Source organism: Homalodisca vitripennis, chromosome 2 (assembly GCF_021130785.1).
Source record: "Homalodisca vitripennis isolate AUS2020 chromosome 2, UT_GWSS_2.1, whole genome shotgun sequence".
In the NCBI taxonomy this organism is placed as follows: Eukaryota; Metazoa; Arthropoda; class Insecta; order Hemiptera; family Cicadellidae; genus Homalodisca; species Homalodisca vitripennis.
In genome coordinates this window covers 216,609,147-216,627,970 of record NC_060208.1, presented here as the reverse complement: position 1 = coordinate 216,627,970, position 18,824 = coordinate 216,609,147, and the positions used below count along the sequence as shown (strand labels likewise).

Genomic DNA, 18,824 nt, shown 5'->3' with positions numbered 1-18,824 from the left:
TATCTATGAAACTGTTAAGCCCAATAAGTACCAAACCATACAAGATTTATTAAAGGCACAACTGAATAAGAACACAGATAAGTGCAGTTCTAACTAATTAAACAATGAAAACATTTATTTAAAAATGTAACAGTGATATATACAGTCAATGCTGCCAACTGTTCACAGCTGAACTGGAAGACTTGGAACTCCTCTGACACCCAGACCTGTGACCCTGAACGTGCACCCCGCCATGGGATATTCCTCCTCCATCTCCTTGGTAAACTTGATCTTGCCAGTAGTGACGTAGAGGTCTTCATAGTTTGGGCCACCGAAAACTACAGATGTTGTGTGTGGTGCTGGTATTTTCACTGTTCTCAGAATCTCTCCAGTATTCGGATCAACTCTTAAAACCTGGAATAAGTTGCAACATACTGAATTGTTGTTTTATTAATTCTTTATGAATGTAATTAGTCACTGAATATGTAAAAATCCTTCTTCAGTTCAAATTGTTACATTGGAAATTATACATAACAAAGTAACTTTGTTGTACTACAGTTTAGACCATGTATTGTTCGTTTAATTCTAAACCTTATAAACTTAATATCAGTATTAAGAAGAAAATAGTATTTTTCCGAACATTTGCTATTCTTCTGCAATACAATACAATCAGTAACACTACGTTTTGAGATCTGCAATCTGATCTCTTCTTTAGATGAATGACTAAACTAATGCATGACTACCATCTAGGTTAGTAAACAAATCATACCAGAGCATTGTGACACGCATAATTCAGGAACCACAACAGCCATGTTGTGTATCTACTCCATGCACACTAACTCTAAAACACGTACTCAATATAAACTATAAAGAACACACTAAAAAGAAAATCAAATTGGAGCAGCTTTGATGTTTTTGGAGGCATACCATAGACATGGTGATGTACCACAGGATCTAATCGTAACAGGAGATAAAACCTGGGTGAAACATGTGACTTTTGAGATATAATTATAGTACATAGAATGGGGGCACAAACAAAACCAAGAAAACATCTGCAAACTTTGTCGGCAAGGAAGATCATGGCAACAGTGTTCTGGGACAGGCAAGGTGTTCTTATTGATTTTCTTGAGTGTGGTGCAACAATAAACTCTGCCAAACATTAAAAAACCTTAGGAGAACTGACCAAAAAAGCGCAGAGGAAAATTGTCATCCAAAATTTTACTTTTGCATGACAATGCCCGACTTCACACGGCAAACCATACACAAGAACTCTTGAACTCGTTCAACTAGGAAGATTTCCTCATCCCCCTACAGTCCTGAATTTACTTCAAGTCATTTTCACTTTTCCAAAAATGAAAACCTGGCTAGCAACACAGCGTTTAGACAATGCTGAGGAGCTCCTGGTACGCGTCACTAAGTTTCTAAGATTATACAGGTGGAAAAATTCTATGACACAGGAATTACAAAGCTTGTCCACCGCTATGAAAAGATTTCTGCATTTGTATGGTGATTATGTATAAAAGTAGTATTTTAGTCCCTCTTTCACATGTATATAATAAAATGTTTTTCTTGTACTTGGTTTTTTTTTTATTCCTGAACGTTCCTTACTTTCTGAATAGCCCTTGTACAACAGTGCTCTCAACCACTTACTTTTCTTATGAGAATTCAATATCATTGATTGAATCTTATCATAACTTAATTAGATTAAGCTATTACATTGCGTAATGTGAACTCTAATAATGATCTTGTAATGTTTAAATCCTAATCACAAATAAAATTAGCACCCACCTGTCCACCTTTCACACAAGCCACCCAGATTTTCCCTTCTTGGTCTATTGTCATTCCATCAGGCAGTCCTTCAACATTATTTTTCTTGAAGCAAAAGATAGTTTTCCCATTGGCTAAATAAGACAAAAACAATATTTACTAAAATCTCACTTATGGTAAGACGCAACAAAACATCTGGAATAACTTTAATACTAAAGAGTAGGCTGCGCTGGTAGCCTTCTTAACTTTTTACCCTCACAAGGAGAATGATTTTAGGGTTAATTGTAAGACAGGGCCTTATGGCCCTAAATTCGCCCTTTTGTACATTATGAATATGATACAAATTAAGTCATTGGATTGATTGATAACCTCAAGCACTCACACGTGTTATAGGAGATGTCTCATATTAAAGATATAATCGAGACACATCCAAACATGTTTTAGTTTTTTTATATATTTGTATTAGTTATTGAAACAGTTTTTAAGTAATATAAGTAAGCCAAATTAAATTCATTTAGAATAAAACTTGAATGTGAAGGAGAGTCGTGTGCAACATGATTATATGAGAAAATAGCTAGATGCCTCAGTGTCTAGAGAAGTTTTTCTGTGTGTGTTAAGTTAAAGTCGATTTTCTTTACTTAAGAAAAACTGGCAAAAGTTTCTCAGAATGATCTGCGCATATACAAGAGAAAGAAGTTCTTAGCCAGGAAAGCTTAGTAGTTGAGTTTAGTCACCTACACTGGCTGGGACGGCACTTGAAGAAAGTGCAAAATGCAACATTCTGCTACACGATCTTCAAATGAGTACAATCTAAACTTTCCTGGCTAAGACGATCTGATATATTTACAACAGTTAGTCTATCTCTTAATGGATACACTCGGATACTCCATCCATGATCCTAGCGCCTTGCTCCTCTTCGTGCGACTTACAAGAGACTGAAATCTTGAAACGCTATAAAGAATTCAACGATCTTGCGTCCCATTTGGGAATTTCTCAACCTTACTTAGGGAGAGGAAGTAGTGCCCATCCGCTCTGAGGGTGTGAACCCAAGCATGATGAACAAATTTCTGCTGTGGGGATTTCTCTACTGACCATGAAATACGGCAATTTTGAATTTTGGACTCACATATGAGTACATCACTGTGGTTCAGCTTGTCAGCACTACCGACGCAGCTCCATCAGCACCTGTAGCTCATGCTACCTACCTGAGGAAAGAAATTTTCTTTGCCTGGTTGTGCCCAACTAGTCCTCTTTTTTACTGGAAGAAGGTTTTCTCCGTACTCTGAGTTGAGTAGCTCCTCAGAGCTAAAACGGATTGTTACTGTTTCGAAAATATGCCGCCCGTCACTCAGTATGGCTGCTAAGGCATAGGAACACCACTCTTGTCCTATGCACCTGGCTTGTTTGGGGAAATCAAATTTGAGCAAAGGAGTAGATACTCTGCCTAGTGAAGCCATTTCGAAGATGTTTCGTCTCTTCAGACACAGATAGACAGAAGATTTCAGCTGTCACTGTGTTACAGCGTACTCATATGAAGTTTTTGCAGCAGAATGTTGCAATTTTGCACTTTCTTCGAGTACCATTCCAGCCAGTGTAGGAAGCTAAACTCGACTACTAGGAAGAAGTGGTTACAAATCTGGCACAGAATCAGTAGAGAAAGGAGAGTAAGTAGGAACAGATTGAAAATATAAAATAATATCTCAGAGCAATTCAGTAATCACAAAAGTGTTGCATGGTTAATTTTAAAATACCTGTAAGCTCTAGTAGATAATCACCGCTTAAATTAGGTTTTTAGACAGAGGGCTGCCATCTTGATTTATTCAATTGATTTACGTTAATTCTGTGTGACCAAGAGTGAAAAGATAAATCAAAGACAACTCTTACCGTTGGTTATACTTCAATAAATATTACTAGAATATCCTTATTTCGGGAGAATTTTCTTCCAAAAAAATATTTTAAGATAAAACTACATAAATTTTAAGAACTGAACTATGTATTACTCCTTTAAGAGTTTGTCTCAACATACTGCTGAACTAATATTAGTTTTTAATCTGACAATACAATAACATTTGAATATACAATACAAGAATAGACTGATTATATAAGTTGTAAATACAGATTGTAATTTAATCAAATTTTTTGACACTTGAGACTATACAAATACTTTTTAAGTAATTGAGTCTTCAGAATTAGTTCAATAACATTTGAGAACTTATTAAGACAGACTTCTTTTAGGATTAAGTTTTTATAAAAATAAAAATTTATTATACAATATAGTAAATTAAATAATTTTTATATAAAGCTTTAACCAAACCTAAGGACACCAAGTCATGTTATTTAAAAAAAGCTACAGTCTAATGGTTTAAACTGTAAAATGAGGAATAATGGGGAGTGATATGTGTTACTCGAGGGAATTTTAAAGGGCTCTCTGCAAACATACAGCAGTAAGGGACTTGTCAGTCTGCAAGGAAATAGCCGTGTTAGGTTAATAAGTCTGACCTGGGTACAGCTATAGTAGCAAACTATTCACTATTTGATTTACAAATTCGGTAAGGGTTGATAGTATGGGGAAACTCCTCTGCCAAAGATGTGAATTGAGTGTTGGTAGTGCATAAAAAAGCAGTGAGAACTTTATTTTCACTTGGAGAAACACCAAAACATTCTTTTTCTTACAAAAATCAAAACTTTTACTTTTTATTATTATGTATGAAGAAAATTCTGTACTCTATGTTCACAAATAAAGCTTATAGATTCTAATTTTGAAAGAGAAAGACTAGTCAAAGAAGTACCAAGAACAATCTGTTAATCTACAATCATGTATTTCCAAATACCGGTACCATTATAGCACTGTACTATATATACTATAGTATTCTGTTTATATCTATAAACATTTATGTAATTTACCGCACAATAAAATATAGACAGTATTATTGAAGATAATTTACTATCATATGTTACTAAAGGTATAACACAGCATTTCAAGAATTGAAATCAACCCTCTTATTCAGATGAAAAAATTAATTATTTTTTACACCTGACAAAGAAGGTAGATTTCAATCCTTGAAACATAGTGTTATACATATTGTAACATATAACGATTGCTTATATCCGAAATCCCTATTATCCTTTCAAAACTTCCATCATCCAAAACAGGACCGATTTACAGTGGAAAATATTGCACATATAAATTTAGATTTTGCCTTTATCTATCAGTTAATTTACCTTGTTTTACTTTACATACAGGTTTTATCTTACAATTTATAGTTATCAGTGAAAAAGACTCTGTATTATCATTGTAATGTCAGATGTTACATCATTGTCCTAGAATGTTCATCCAATGACAATAATAATAATAATAATAATATCCTTTATTGCGTGAAACAATTACAATATTGCATGGCATGCGTCAACGTAATGAGTTCTCTGTATGTCCACTGCTCTACAAACGTCATTAACTAACAAATACAATAATAGTAGCATTGGGAACCACGAGATAATAGAATATAATTTAATTTCAAACTTTTACTGTTCAAACTATCTTGAACTGTTATCACGTTTTATATTAAATACCAAAACTTTAAGTATTGACTTAACCGTTTGGACCAGCTTAATAAATTAAGAAAAATACAAACTGCAGACTTACAGATAGATCCAGTTGTGTCATCATAGTCATAACTATCTATACCAAACTTTAAACTGTCAATGTAATAAAACTTCTTCTTGTCAGGGCTCCAGATTAAACCATTTGACAGAGTGATTTTCGACAAGTGCGTCTTCACAGTCTTGTCTCTCTGCAACGAGTACAACGAACCCTTCCCTTTCTCCATTTCAGTGATTGGTATATCAAATGGCACACGCCCTTTTGTTCCTGTCAACAGAGGGCAAACATTTATTGCAAGTTTTACAAAAAAAGATGTGCAAGGAAGATTAGTATTTGAACATTGTTTCCATTGAAACAAATACCAGAAGTAATTTTGGAAGTTGTTTCTATTTCTTACAATGTGCAAGGAAAGGAATTACCGGTTGTGTGATGATGAAATTCTTCCATAGCACTCATTTAAAATTAGTTCCACTTGAAAAATATCCATTAAATCTGATATCCTTGAAATAATTATATGTTTTCTTGTGGGAAATGGTTACAGTGAAGCCTTTTATTATAGTCCAGGAGTTAAGAGCCAATTTGTATTGTATACACACAAGTTTTTTTTTTAACAATAGAGAAATTTTCACCTAATAGAAAGAAATAGATCATCAGGCACATTAGTTATGGTTGAATTTCAAATGGGAGTGTATCAAAGGGGTTAAAAATATGAAATCACAATTTTTTCAGACATCAAATTTTTTTTAGCTAGACACTTTTAAAATCAACTGTCAGACACGTAAATAAATGGTAAACCAGCATCGGCTAACCTTACAGACCAATGAAGTGGTGACAATCAGTTTCTTTCTTTTTGTTGTCTAACTGTCATATGATTATTATTTATGCGTCTGACGGTTGGTTTAAGTGCATAAAGTTATAAAATATATACCATCCGTGAAGAAAATTATTGTTTAGTATTTTTAAGCCTTTTCACAACCTCCCATTTAAACCATCCACCAAAACTAGTGAGAATAACAATCAATATCTTATTTAGGAAACATTTCACTATTAGCATCATAAAACCAGGTTCTGTGGTTACACAGTGTAAATTGGCTGTTGGCTCCTAGATTGTTATCATGAGAATAGGTAAATCAAGGTAATCTGAATTACAGTTAATCGAGGTTCAACGAAGAGAGGGTAACGGGATCCTGACTCCCCCTCAATGTAAAAACTAAAGCCCGTTAGAAGAGTTATACTTGAACCATCACAAAACTAGCCTAATGTTCCTAATTCACATCCACCTCATGAATAACTGTAATTCTGACATTACATGACCCTAGCCACAGTCGGTTGGAAGGGTCATACTTCCCATCAAAGAAGCTAGCTGCAGGTTCTCCTCCTCCATTATTCACCAAGGGGAACAACTCTAATTCCAATGTACGCACTCACAGTAGGGTGGAAGAATTACACTTCCCTCATAGAAGCTAGCTGCAGGTTCCTGCTTCATATTCACCAAGGGAACAACTCTAATTCCAATGTACGCGCCCACAGTAGGGTGGAAGAATTACACTTCCCTCATAGAAGCTAGCTGCAGGTTCCTGCTCCATACTCACCAAAGGAACAACTCTAATACCAATGTACCTGCCCACAGTAGGGTTAATCGAGGTTCAACGAAGAGGGTAATGGGATCCTGACTCCCCCTCATTGTAAAAACTAAGCCCATTGGAAGAGTTATACTTGAACCATCAAAGCTAGCTGCAGGTTCCTGCTTCACATCACCAAAGGAACAACTCTATACCTGCCCACAGTCGGTTAGAAGAGAGGTACACTTTTCTCATAGAAGCTAGCTGCAGGTTCCTGCTCCATATTCACCAAGGGAACAACTCTAATTCCAATGTACCTGCCCACAGTAGGGTAGAAAGAGGTACACTTCCCTCATAGAAGCTAGCTGCAGGTTCCTGCTCCATATTCACCAAAGGGAACAACTCTAATACCAATGTACCTGCCCACAGTAGGTAGAAAGAGGTACACTTCCATCATAGAAGCTAGCTGGAGGTTCCTGCTCCACATTCACCAAGTGAACAACTGTAATTCTGGACGTACCTGCCCACAGTCGGTTGGAAGGGTCACACTTCCCATCACAAAAGCTAGCTGTAGGTTCCTGCTCCACATTCACCAAGTGAACAACAGTAACCGGACGTACCTGCCCACAGTCGGTTGGAAGGGTCACACTTCCCATCACAAAAGCTAGCTGTAGGTTCCTGCTCCACATTCACCAAGCGAACAAGTGTAACTGGACATACCTGCCCACAGTCGGTTGGAAGGGTCACACTTCCCATCACAAAAGGCAGCCGTAGGTTCCTGCTCCACATCCACCAAGTGCTCTGTCATCACAGGATCTGATGAGACACCATCCCAATTTATCACTGCTAAACGTTTATCATCGGAAATCACAAACTTGTTTTTCTCTCCCTTGATTTTGATCACAAATGTGGTGTGCACTTCTGGTTTTCCTGGTTTATCTGAAACTGAACAGATATTAATTATTACATTTTACAATATTTATTAAACACCATGTGATAAGACTCAAACAGATATTTGGACTGTTCACTTAAATATTTTATATGCATTACAATGGTAAACGTTTTCTAATTTTAATAAGCTCTTAATTTTGCATTATATTATTTTAAGTATTTTTTTTTTTTTTTTAATGCAATTGGTATTCTTTCTTGAAAATCTCTTGGTGCTACACCCCACTGGTCTCTAAAGTTGCACTACAGCAAACAAATATTATTAATTGAAAGTACCTGTTAAATGTAATCAACTGTTCTGTATACACACTGTTTTATGATACCACAACCATGTGTTTAATTAATGTAACCTCTATTTTAGCAAATACTCAGCATACAATAATTAGTAAATTTTGCAATATTGAATAACAACAATCATTTTGTGTTATTTAGAGGAAATAATAATAATCTGGGCAACAAAATTCTTTTATAGTTCATTGAAGAGTAAACTGGTTCTCCAACGTTTGTATTCATAGTATGTTTTATATATGATCTTTACATTTAGCAAATAAAGAACTACATTTATTGAATAATTAAATCAAGGAACTGGTAATTGAGCATCAAAATTTGTAACTCATTAATCTAAAGTACATAACAAGAAACTATTTTACAAAACCCCAAAACCTCATCACATATATAGAAATTTTTACTTAAAGGTTGAACAACTATATAGTGGCAGAGCCAACACGAGTAACAAAATTCCTAAAGAGCAAAGAATCCTTTTTCAGAGTCAACAGTCCATTTGGTAATACCATTCTCATCAGTCCCAATTGATTAATTGAAATATTTCCCACTCATCGACGCATAAAAAGAGGCCTCACATTTTTTCATCAAATCTATATATACAAACATGAATGCTTGTCTGTATGTCCTTTATAGACTCGGAAACTATTTGACCGATTATTATGAAAATTTGTATGTATAAGTATTTTTCCACGTAGAAGGTTTATATGCTATGCCCATTGATGTAACTCACCAACAGGCGGGGCCGCAAAAGTTATCTGTACCTGCACATTATAAATTGCAATTACAAGACAGTTACGTATATTAAATAGCCAAACACTATTTGAAGGCGCTACGTTTTAATGTATATTTGTCTAAAATAAATTTCTGGTTGAACTTAAAGCTTGAATGTTATACCACTTTATAATAAAGTACACGTATGGTACAGTGGGTATAAACATACACTTTTGACAGATTTTCTTGATTGTGGCAACAAGATAAGAACATCGGCGTTGAAAATATAATTAACGTGAACCAGAAATGCTGATTTTATATTTACAAACTAACATCGATCTTATTTTTGGTAAATAAATCTATCAGAAAAAAACCAGGCATAAATGGTTTAAGTAAGCATACGGTTAAATAACATACCACTTACCAACATTGACACTGTGATGGCTCCTTGTACCCGGGTGATAACTGTAGATTGTGGGTCTGAAGGCATCAATGTAGTACAAAGTCTGGGTCTCATCGTCCCAAAACGGACCCTCTCCGAACAATGCTGGGGGGCCCACTGGTTCTACTTTGGGCTCCATCTGCTCAAAATATAAACGATAAATCTCATTACTAAAGCAAAATCTGGACCTCACAACTAACATAAGGCTTTTTAAAATTATAAAACCAATATAAACTCAGGGCACATCCGAGATTTAATTTTCAAGGGGACTAAACCAATCACCAATCTCAATATAAATGAATAGTAGTTTGATCCATTCCGTTATAATTTTATGTATAATTAATTATATTGGATTTTCTTATGCACAGCTAAAAGGCTTAACTTAATTAAACAAAACTCACACTGTTTATAATGTTATCCTATCTGCTATGTAGCAGTAACCTCATCTCAACAGTACCATATTCATTTTTCTTACTCTTTTATATAAACTTGTATAAATAGAGCCCTCTCTGGCAACTCCCCTCTCCCCCTAGAGAGCTAATGAAATGAAAGATATTCTAATTATTCAGACAATGGATTTAAACAGACAGAAGTCAACAGTAGTTTTAGATTATATGATAATTAACGTGTATTTACTACAAACATTATTCTTACTGAACAATTCAATGTATACTTCTTTATTAGGACTATTCTTCCCCCTCTCCCTTTTATTCCCTGTTGAACTACTCCCAAATGTCTCAGGGACTAGGGCTTTTTGTTCCGATCTTGTTGTTTCATGGAAGTAAGCGATCAAGAAATAATCTGTCACTTCTAAATCAGTATATTTCTTTTATATGAGTTATAGAACTATATTCTTTATTTATGAGTAAATATTAAAGTAATTGACAAATGTGTACTCATGTGATTTTAATTTATTTCTTCATTGACTGAGAATTCCAATTTCCCCCTGGATACACATTTGTTATTTACTATGAATGAGAAAAGACAACGTTTGATACTTAATACAGTTTTTTATTTATATCTTAAACAAACTGACACTGTAGAATAATTTTCTGTGTTCAGAATATAATAACGTAAATATTTAAATCAAATCGTTAGGTTATTTTGAAGCTTAAACATAGTTTTAAAGCAGAAAAACTAAATTAATGATAAAAATATTCATTAACATTTATATCTTCCCAATTTCTTAAAACAGTGGCAAATTTAGGGCTTCACAAAAGCCACTAACCCACCCCAAATATGTATTTTTTCGTTTTTATTTTGTGAAAAAGTATATTTTATACTCCAAAATGTGTGACTCAGAAATGTGTTGTATAATTTGTATACAGTATCTTTCAAATTTTCTGTGGAAGGGTCCCCAGAATCCTCATCCTTCCAAGGTTATTCATACTACCTAGATCCCTGTACTGACCCCCTCCTAAACTTTACGCTAAATCCATAGAGTGTCAACTATATTGTAAAATAATTGTTTTTTATTAGAATCCAATATATGGAACTTCTGTTATATTCACTGTTGTATATTAACTTTAATTAAAAAAACATGCGTTTTTAACTCGATAGAGTTATAACTGGCAATCGACATTAAAAAGTCAATCTGACACGTATGTGTTTTGTCAGTTCATATAGTACATAAATCAACACAACCACCACTATTTATATAACATTTCATATAGAAAGAATTGTTGATTTCAATGGTGAAATTATTGTGTTGTTTTTGTAACAGTGGGGTCATTAAACTTGCCAGAAAGATAACCTTTATCGGGCCATTTTGTAAATTAATGATATATCAAAGGTATGTTTTATTATGCTAGTTTATAGCTTTGTTTTAGGCTGTACTATGGAGAATTTTTGGAGATATTTAGTGTACAAATTATATTTTTTTGTTAATTTTTGAAAATAATCATAACTATAGCAACAAATTTAGGTGCTCCACTACTTTTCAAAAATAAAAAATTTAGATATTGATTATTAATTTATTTATTGTTTTGTAGTGTGTATAATTCTCTAAAAGTTTTTATATTTGGAAAACATTTAGTATAAGAATAATATTATTTGAAATTTGGTTGTAATAATCATACCCATAGTAACAAATCTAGCCTTTCATGTACTACTCGTGGTTTTTACAAAATAAAAAAATATATTGAAGAGGAGAACCTGGATACCGTTATATATTTTCTGGAACAAGATAAAATGAAGAATAAATTGGCTATCTCAGATTCTAATATTTATAATATTATTAGGTCACACTTTACTAGGAGCAGTCCCATAACTTGAAAAAATTAGTGTGGTAATTATTGTGATGGTTTATGCATAATGTTTTATACCATAATTAATTATCTCCACATTTTCATGAAAAATAATGTATTACATATATAGGTTTATATTAAAAATATATTTTTTACAAAATGTTTAAATTACAGGTAGAAAACACCCAAATATGGCCTGCCATCTGATGAAAAATAACTGCCAGTTTGAGGGTTAAGATTCACATACACCAAAAGACTACATTTTTACATGAATATGATTGTTCTTATTCTTTCATGTGCATATTATAACATTTGAAAGAAATCAGTATCATTATGAAAATTATTTCTTTGTCCCTCAAACAATTTACTGCACTTAAAACATCAAAAACTAGAAACTTTTTACTTAATTTTGTAGGAAATACCTAACCTAACTCAGTTATTATAGTATTGAGTTATTCCATAAATGCACTACATATTACAAACACTTACCTCCTTGTGTTTATATTCAGAGATTGGTTCTAACAACAAATGTTAACACTATCAATTGCCTGCAGTGTGTGCACTATGAATCTATTTATACTTCCTGTAAGAGCTATACATCATTATCACAATTGGGTTCAGAGTTACAGTCACACAGATAAGGAGTTATTGACATTGACCATCTGCTGTGAAGAGAGTTGATTGATAGCTTTAAGTTAAACCAGAGTTTCACAATATTATGTGAAATATGAAATACATGATAAAAACAGTTCAATAAAAGGTTTAAAATAACAAGGGATGTCTAAGTACTACTCCAAACAACTTTATTAAAAACAAATTTTCAACAGATATAATTTCCAATTATTAATAAAATTAAAGCAATATCAACGTTTTTTGGGCTTCAGAGAAAACCATAGCTGGCTCCCCTTAGTATCTATTCCAACCTAAGACACCCATTAAAAATTTATGATAACAAATTATAGAAATATAACTAGGCCTATAGTAACAAAATCAACTTAGGATTCAAATTTTATATTCAATAATTTAGGTGTTTAGTTTTGTCTAGGTAGCCTATATACGGTGTTTGTTTGTTGCTTGTCTTGTCGTTGTTAAGATGCAGGGTTTATCCCAGACATTATAGTCTCCTTAATTTCAGGAAATTTGATAGGCAGGGAGGAAGCATAAGGGGTGATCCTTTGCTTGTGTGATGTATTAAAAATTCATTTAGGATAAAAAAACTGTAGTGAAAGAGAATATTTTTTATTCGCTCTTGAATTTTTTTCAATGATTTGATAACGGGGGTAAAAGTTAGAAAATATTCATTTATAATAATTACAATACTTTCAAACAGTACAAGATTGTGTTTATCAGTATTCCTTATGCATACTTATGTTTTGCATTTTCTTTTGAGAAAAGTTTATTCTAATATGCATTGATACTTCGTTGACTGAGCATCATCAAAGCTTATCACTCGAAAGTCCAAAAAAATATAAATTCTGTCTGTCTGTCTGTCTACAAGATATTTCACAAGCAAACTGACCTACAGACTTGAAATTTTACATAAAATTTCATTTCTATATGGACACCAACTTCAATAATAGTACGTCACTCCATGGGATTTAGTTGAGTGATAGTGAGAATTGTTGTATTGGTCTTATAGGTAATCTCATGGCAACAAGAAAATCGCATAATAAATAAATCTGTGAAAAAATTTAGAACAATCATATGACGTAGGTATGGTGGGAAGGTTCGATTCATTATTAATGTTGAGTTTAGCTCCAGTTCATTTTTTCTTATTCAAAATTCAAAGTATTTATTGCACACTGACATTTGAATAATTACATAATATTATACAAATAGGTGCATGGTCATGTTTCTAAAAGTATAATAAATTAAGGTACAAGTCTTGCAGTATGTACTGCATGTATTGTACTATGTTTAAAGAGAATAACAAATGTATTACACAGCCTGGGGATAATGTGATATATTTAGTTCATAATTACCAAAAGTAATTCAATCCTTCTCATAGTAACCATATTGTGGTAGTTTCCAGTAGTGTGATTTAATCATATGTTTGCAACAAATCAAAGTCAGATCTTTAATAAAACATGACATCAACAAAGTTATATTCTACATTTGATAATTTTGTTATTAACAATAAGGCGGTTCCTTTATGTTACTTCAGTAAAATTGGTCCAAAACAAATTTAGACATTTTTTTACTTTGGAGATTTTTTGGAGAAAGACGTTGGGGTATAGTCTACTGCAACTATTTGGTATAGGCTTCAAATATTTGGATTTTAAATTATACTATTGTAGTTGATAATAGGCCAGGCATTGAAGTTGTACACACCAGAACGGGTATAATGGTTCCAGCCAGAAATGTACTTACATTTAATACTAACTATTGCAGTTTATTATGAATTATTAGCCACTTTATGTTTGTCCAAATAAAATAAAACTGTTTAATATTAAATAGTTTTAGGTTTTACAGGTTAAACAGAACTGTGAAATATAGCTATGCAAGTAATATACTCTGATAATAAAACCCTCTTGGGTTATAGGTAGGCCTATGTACTTAAACATTTAATTGGAAAAATAACAGCTGCTACAATTTTGTTTTGTCTTTTTCTTCTGAAAGTTTTACCGTAAATAGCAATAATTGATACCAATAAATGATTCTAAATAAACATTATTACTATTTGATATTGACATCTTCACTTCAAAATCACTCGTAGGGATTTTTCTAACAGTTTCAGGAACAAAGGTTCTGTTCAGACTTTAGGGTTAGTTGAAAAACAAAAGTATCTGGCACACCAATACTAATGGCGCAAAGAAACTGATAGGGAGGTTATAGCAAGATAACCAAGTCAAGCAACGTCGAACGTGACTGCTGCTTGGAGGGGTAACCGCTGAGGGATCCTGTCCTTGCAAGCAGCCTGACCAGCCATTGTTGGTGGTTCAGAAATCAGAAGTCCCTAGGTTAAATGTTCGAGAAGGTTTCATAGCCCTAACTACGCCTGGTGAAATAAGACACCCTTAACTTTTACCTTTTTACATACATGGTATTACAAGACGAAAGTACGCGAGGCCACTTGTCGTGTAAAATGCTTGGCTCAGGTTACATGCAAGATTTCAAGTTTATAGCTCATTTCATTAGGCTACATGTGTTACTATATTACATAAAACGTTATATTTTGATTGTACTACTTTATTTACAAACATATCTATTATTCATTTTAATGTCGCCATCATGGTTACTCATAAGATCAATGTAAACATGTTTGCTAACGCTTAACCAAACTCCATGGAGTGATGCGCACCACCATTAAATTCAATTTTGATTAACTACATAGAAATAATGAAATAATGATTTATTTCCAATTATTTTTTACATAGTTATATACATACATAAATCATCTGGAAATTTCCTGGCCACTTTTACAAGTATTGTGGCCAGAAACGAAGCTTCATGTAAAATTTCAAGTATTTAGGAAAGTTTTCAGGTATCGTGTGGGAAGATAGATAAAAAATAAATTTTTACAGCCAACGCTTAGTCAACTAAGTTTAGTATGCAAGGGTTTCAAAAGTTTATTTCTGTCTCCAAAAACTCTGAATAGAATGGATTGCATACAGGCCAGTCAATAAGAAGGAACGCTATTCAGCTGCCGGCTGCGCATCTGAGGCTCCATGTGACTGAAGATTAAAAATGAGGAACTCGTCTCAAATGCATAAATGTTTGACTTCAGAAACTTGGATTTTAATTTCTCAATGCTAATGAAATGTGAAAATTACGAGTATTTGTTAATTGGAATTGCTTATGATTTATATTCAGAATAGAACTTTCTCGTAACAAAACTCTATTTTAAATACAAATTATAAACTTTCCTTCTATTAATCGGGATAGGTTTTAAACGATTATTGTTCTTGAATATTGAAACTGAAATTACTCTTAGTTTTTTAAATTAATTATTTTAGTTCGTTAAAGAATGAAATTGGCAATCCGTGATTGTTATTCAGGCTTGTCTTTGAACTGAATCTAACACTTAGGTATTGATACGTCACGGAATGAGAAACCTAATAATAATAATTTTAATTTGTGAGCCGAAGACAAGTACTATGTACATCGTTACCATACAAAATATATTATTATTTATGTACTTATTCAAGTTTAATTTAGTAAAACCTTTGCATATACTAGTTACACATAAACGATAACCACAATGCTATAGCCTACAGTGAGACATGGCAAAGCCGACTGTTGAGACTGTCTTCTGTGGATTGAGGCTCATGTAGTGAATATTTTAATGGTATTGTGGTGAACCATAACTGTCATAATGTGAACTTCTCGTCTCTCTTACTTGCTCTTTTATGGGGTAGTAAGTGATGACCTAGTGCCTCTGCTCGGGTTGGCTCCTTTGTATCACAACCATTATCGGCTTCCAAGTGCAGCTGACGGCCCCCGTCCCTATCAACTTTGTATCGCGAATTTAATTCCTCTCAGTGAGCTGGTCAACGGTAATAAATAAAATGTGTTTTATACTCCTTATATTTTCAGCACACCTCATTTTGTTTGTTAAAACAATTGTACATTATGAGTATAGTTGAAACAATTGTATGTCAATATGTATGTATGTGTCAACTGGACGTGTACCTTATACATAACAAATTTAGCTACTCTTAATCACTACCCAAACTGTGGTTGTATTTGATAATTATTTTGAATATATGTACGGTATGCACCATTATGAATACTTGTATGTATTTAATATATGCTGATCTAAAAATATATTCTCTTCTTTCTTACTGACGATGCAACCATTGTACTGGGAAAATAATTGTGCTCTAGTAAAATAAGCGACAGTAGAAATTTGTTCACAGAGATCATTGATATCTATCTCAGATCTTAAATCAGAAATTCTTGTTAGTATTTAGTTATTATTTTATAGTGTGGGTTTAAGGGGAAAATGCTAACACAACCAACTGCTATTTTAGTATCGTTTGAAGAAAATAGTTTTGTAAGAAATTTGTTACACATATTTTAATTCAGTGTCATTGTATTTAACACACGCCATATTTCAAAAAAGTACCTTTAGAAGCTATATATTTTTATACGAAAAATAAGTAAAATCATACACTGTTGCTTTCGGCCGTCCCATCGCGTCTTTTACGGCACTTAAAAATTCGACTTTAATAGTCAAACACCAAAATCTATAAAATTTCTTTAGGTAAAATACATGTGTCACGAGGCTCTGCGTTGGCTATTGTGAATTATTGGGTTTTACCACGACTTCAAAAGGAAGTAGGGATGATGTAGTGGGCTATGAGACGTGTCCTATCTCCGCATCTAAATATGTTACTACTGTATCTCTTGTGTGACGAATATAATAAAAGGTAAAACCTTATGTCCTTGTAGAAGTAACGATACACACAGAGTTAATGAACGTAAGTATAATATATAATGTAATTTGTAGAGATCTAAAACCTCCTGGGACAATTTATTGATCTCACAGTAATATAACAACACAACTAATGTCATAAATTAGTTATATTGATCTTTGTATAACTATACTATTGTGATGTACCTAACCATCGAAGCCAAGCAGTTTTTTTATTTATTTATTTATTTATTATTATTTCAACGGCATCCGCCAATATACAATAATTTCACAACATTTTCATGCAACTTAAATATAACATCAACAAAATAAATAACAACTAATTAAATTACAGAAAGTAGTGATTATGCAGTGGAATAATAAATAAGTATTAAGATTTGTGAAATAATGTTACAATAGTGAAAAATCACAAACATCATCTCCAACTGATATTAAGGGGAAAAAACTCTATCACTCATTACTGTTGCAGTCTCTTTTTAAGGTGTGCGATGCTGTCATAAAACATATCACCATCGGAAGGAATGCTGTTTCCACGCCTATGAAGTCGAGCAATAGGACCGTGATAGCTGTAATTGTTTGAGTGGTGGCAGGTTGAAAACATATTCCTGGATCTGGTTCCAGCAGGCACCAAGAGGGATATCCTACTCAGAAGCTCTGGTGAATCGATCGCCCCGTTGATAAGCTTGTGCAGGAAAATAATATCAAACATTCTCCTTCTGCACTCCAGCGTAGGCAGAAGAAATTCCTGCTCAAGTGCGGGGACAGAGACCTCCCGATAGGCTGCACCTCTCCGGACTCCTTGAAGTCTGCAAAATTTGTTTTGAATACTCTGTAGTTTGTGAATATGAGATGCGTAATGAGGGGACCAAACAAGAGTACAATATTCCAGATTAGGCCGAACTAAAGCCTTATACAAGAGCAGTATAAGAACAGTCAATATTATGTTTTTCAATAATATTGACTGTTCCATTCTATTGAAAATTGTAAAATGAAAACAACTGATTGAAAAGTCAACGAATGTACTCAACATCATTGTTCGTATGAAACTGATATGTTTACAATAATAAAATTAGTGATCGTATAATCTTTAGTTATGACAAACTCTGTTCTAAAATCAAGATATCACACTCGCTCAAATATTTGTGTTGGCTACACTGTTATACATCTTGTCAATTCTTAGTTCCCGTTTCCTTCTGATAACAAACTATGTTTACGTAATTTTCAAGTCGGTTCAAATACAAATCAAAACACATTTTGTACATATATAATAGTTTGCGCAGTAGTTTGAGCAATGGATGGGTATTTAACGTGCAATTTCAAGAGATGTAATAGGCCACTGTCAACATCAGCATGGATAGCAAGTTGTTTTCATATCTTCTGTGATGAACACTCACCCGCTTTAGAGACAAACAAAAGATGCCCACTGTGTTTTTCTGATCTTGGAGGTGAACATGATTTAATTAAGAAACATTTAAACCCCCTGAAGAGTATAAAGCAGTAAGTATGTTGTACACTACCTTATATTGAGGTTATCAGTTTTGGGCAGAGTATGATAATCGGAACTGGTTTGGTTTTTATATCGCTTATTACAATCATAGATACTTTATATATCGAATAACAGAACTATCAGTCGATATCAACATATCTAAAATACTAAATTCAAGTAACATATTTCAAATTAATAGAAATAGTTTAAATAATAATTATGTAATGTCATAAATAATAAAGGAACCATAACCATTAATCAAACAACAAAATTAAGACTAGAGGTAAGAAGGTATTTCAGTAATCAGTACTTTGTAATGGTTACTGAGAACCAAAAATACTGATGACAGATACTTTGTATCTATTAATGCATATGATTACAAGATACAGATATTTTCTCCTACTGATTACTAGTCCTGAA

The 18,824-nt window shown here is 33.2% G+C and overlaps 2 protein-coding genes across 5 annotated transcripts in view; one reads left to right on the top strand and one right to left on the bottom strand.

The window, feature by feature from the left end:
- Positions 1 to 82: 82 nt before the first annotated feature.
- LOC124355409 (regucalcin-like) lies at positions 83 to 12,196 on the bottom strand. 2 transcript variants are annotated; one of them, XM_046806542.1, is made up of 6 exons: positions 12,031 to 12,196; positions 9,278 to 9,437; positions 7,630 to 7,854; positions 5,390 to 5,614; positions 1,768 to 1,880; positions 83 to 393 (listed from the first exon to the last, which is right to left on the bottom strand). In XM_046806542.1, the coding sequence occupies exons 2-6, from the start codon at positions 9,432 to 9,434 to the stop codon at positions 163 to 165; spliced, it is 951 nt and encodes a 316-aa protein (XP_046662498.1). In that variant the 5' UTR covers positions 9,435 to 9,437; positions 12,031 to 12,196; the 3' UTR covers positions 83 to 162. The 2 variants fall into 2 exon arrangements, with proteins under 2 accessions (XP_046662498.1, XP_046662499.1); XM_046806543.1 differs by having other exon boundaries at positions 9,278 to 9,434; positions 12,031 to 12,195.
- Positions 11,010 to 18,824, top strand: part of LOC124355410 (E3 ubiquitin-protein ligase CCNB1IP1-like) — a 22,183-nt gene continuing 14,368 nt past the window's right edge. For 2 of the 3 annotated variants that reach the window (XR_006921760.1, XM_046806545.1), the window contains exon 1: positions 18,059 to 18,415. The gene's annotated coding sequence lies outside the window, so the exon portion shown is untranslated. Of the gene's footprint in view, positions 11,088 to 18,058; positions 18,416 to 18,824 lie in introns of those variants that run through there. The other variant, XM_046806547.1, reaches the window with a different exon arrangement.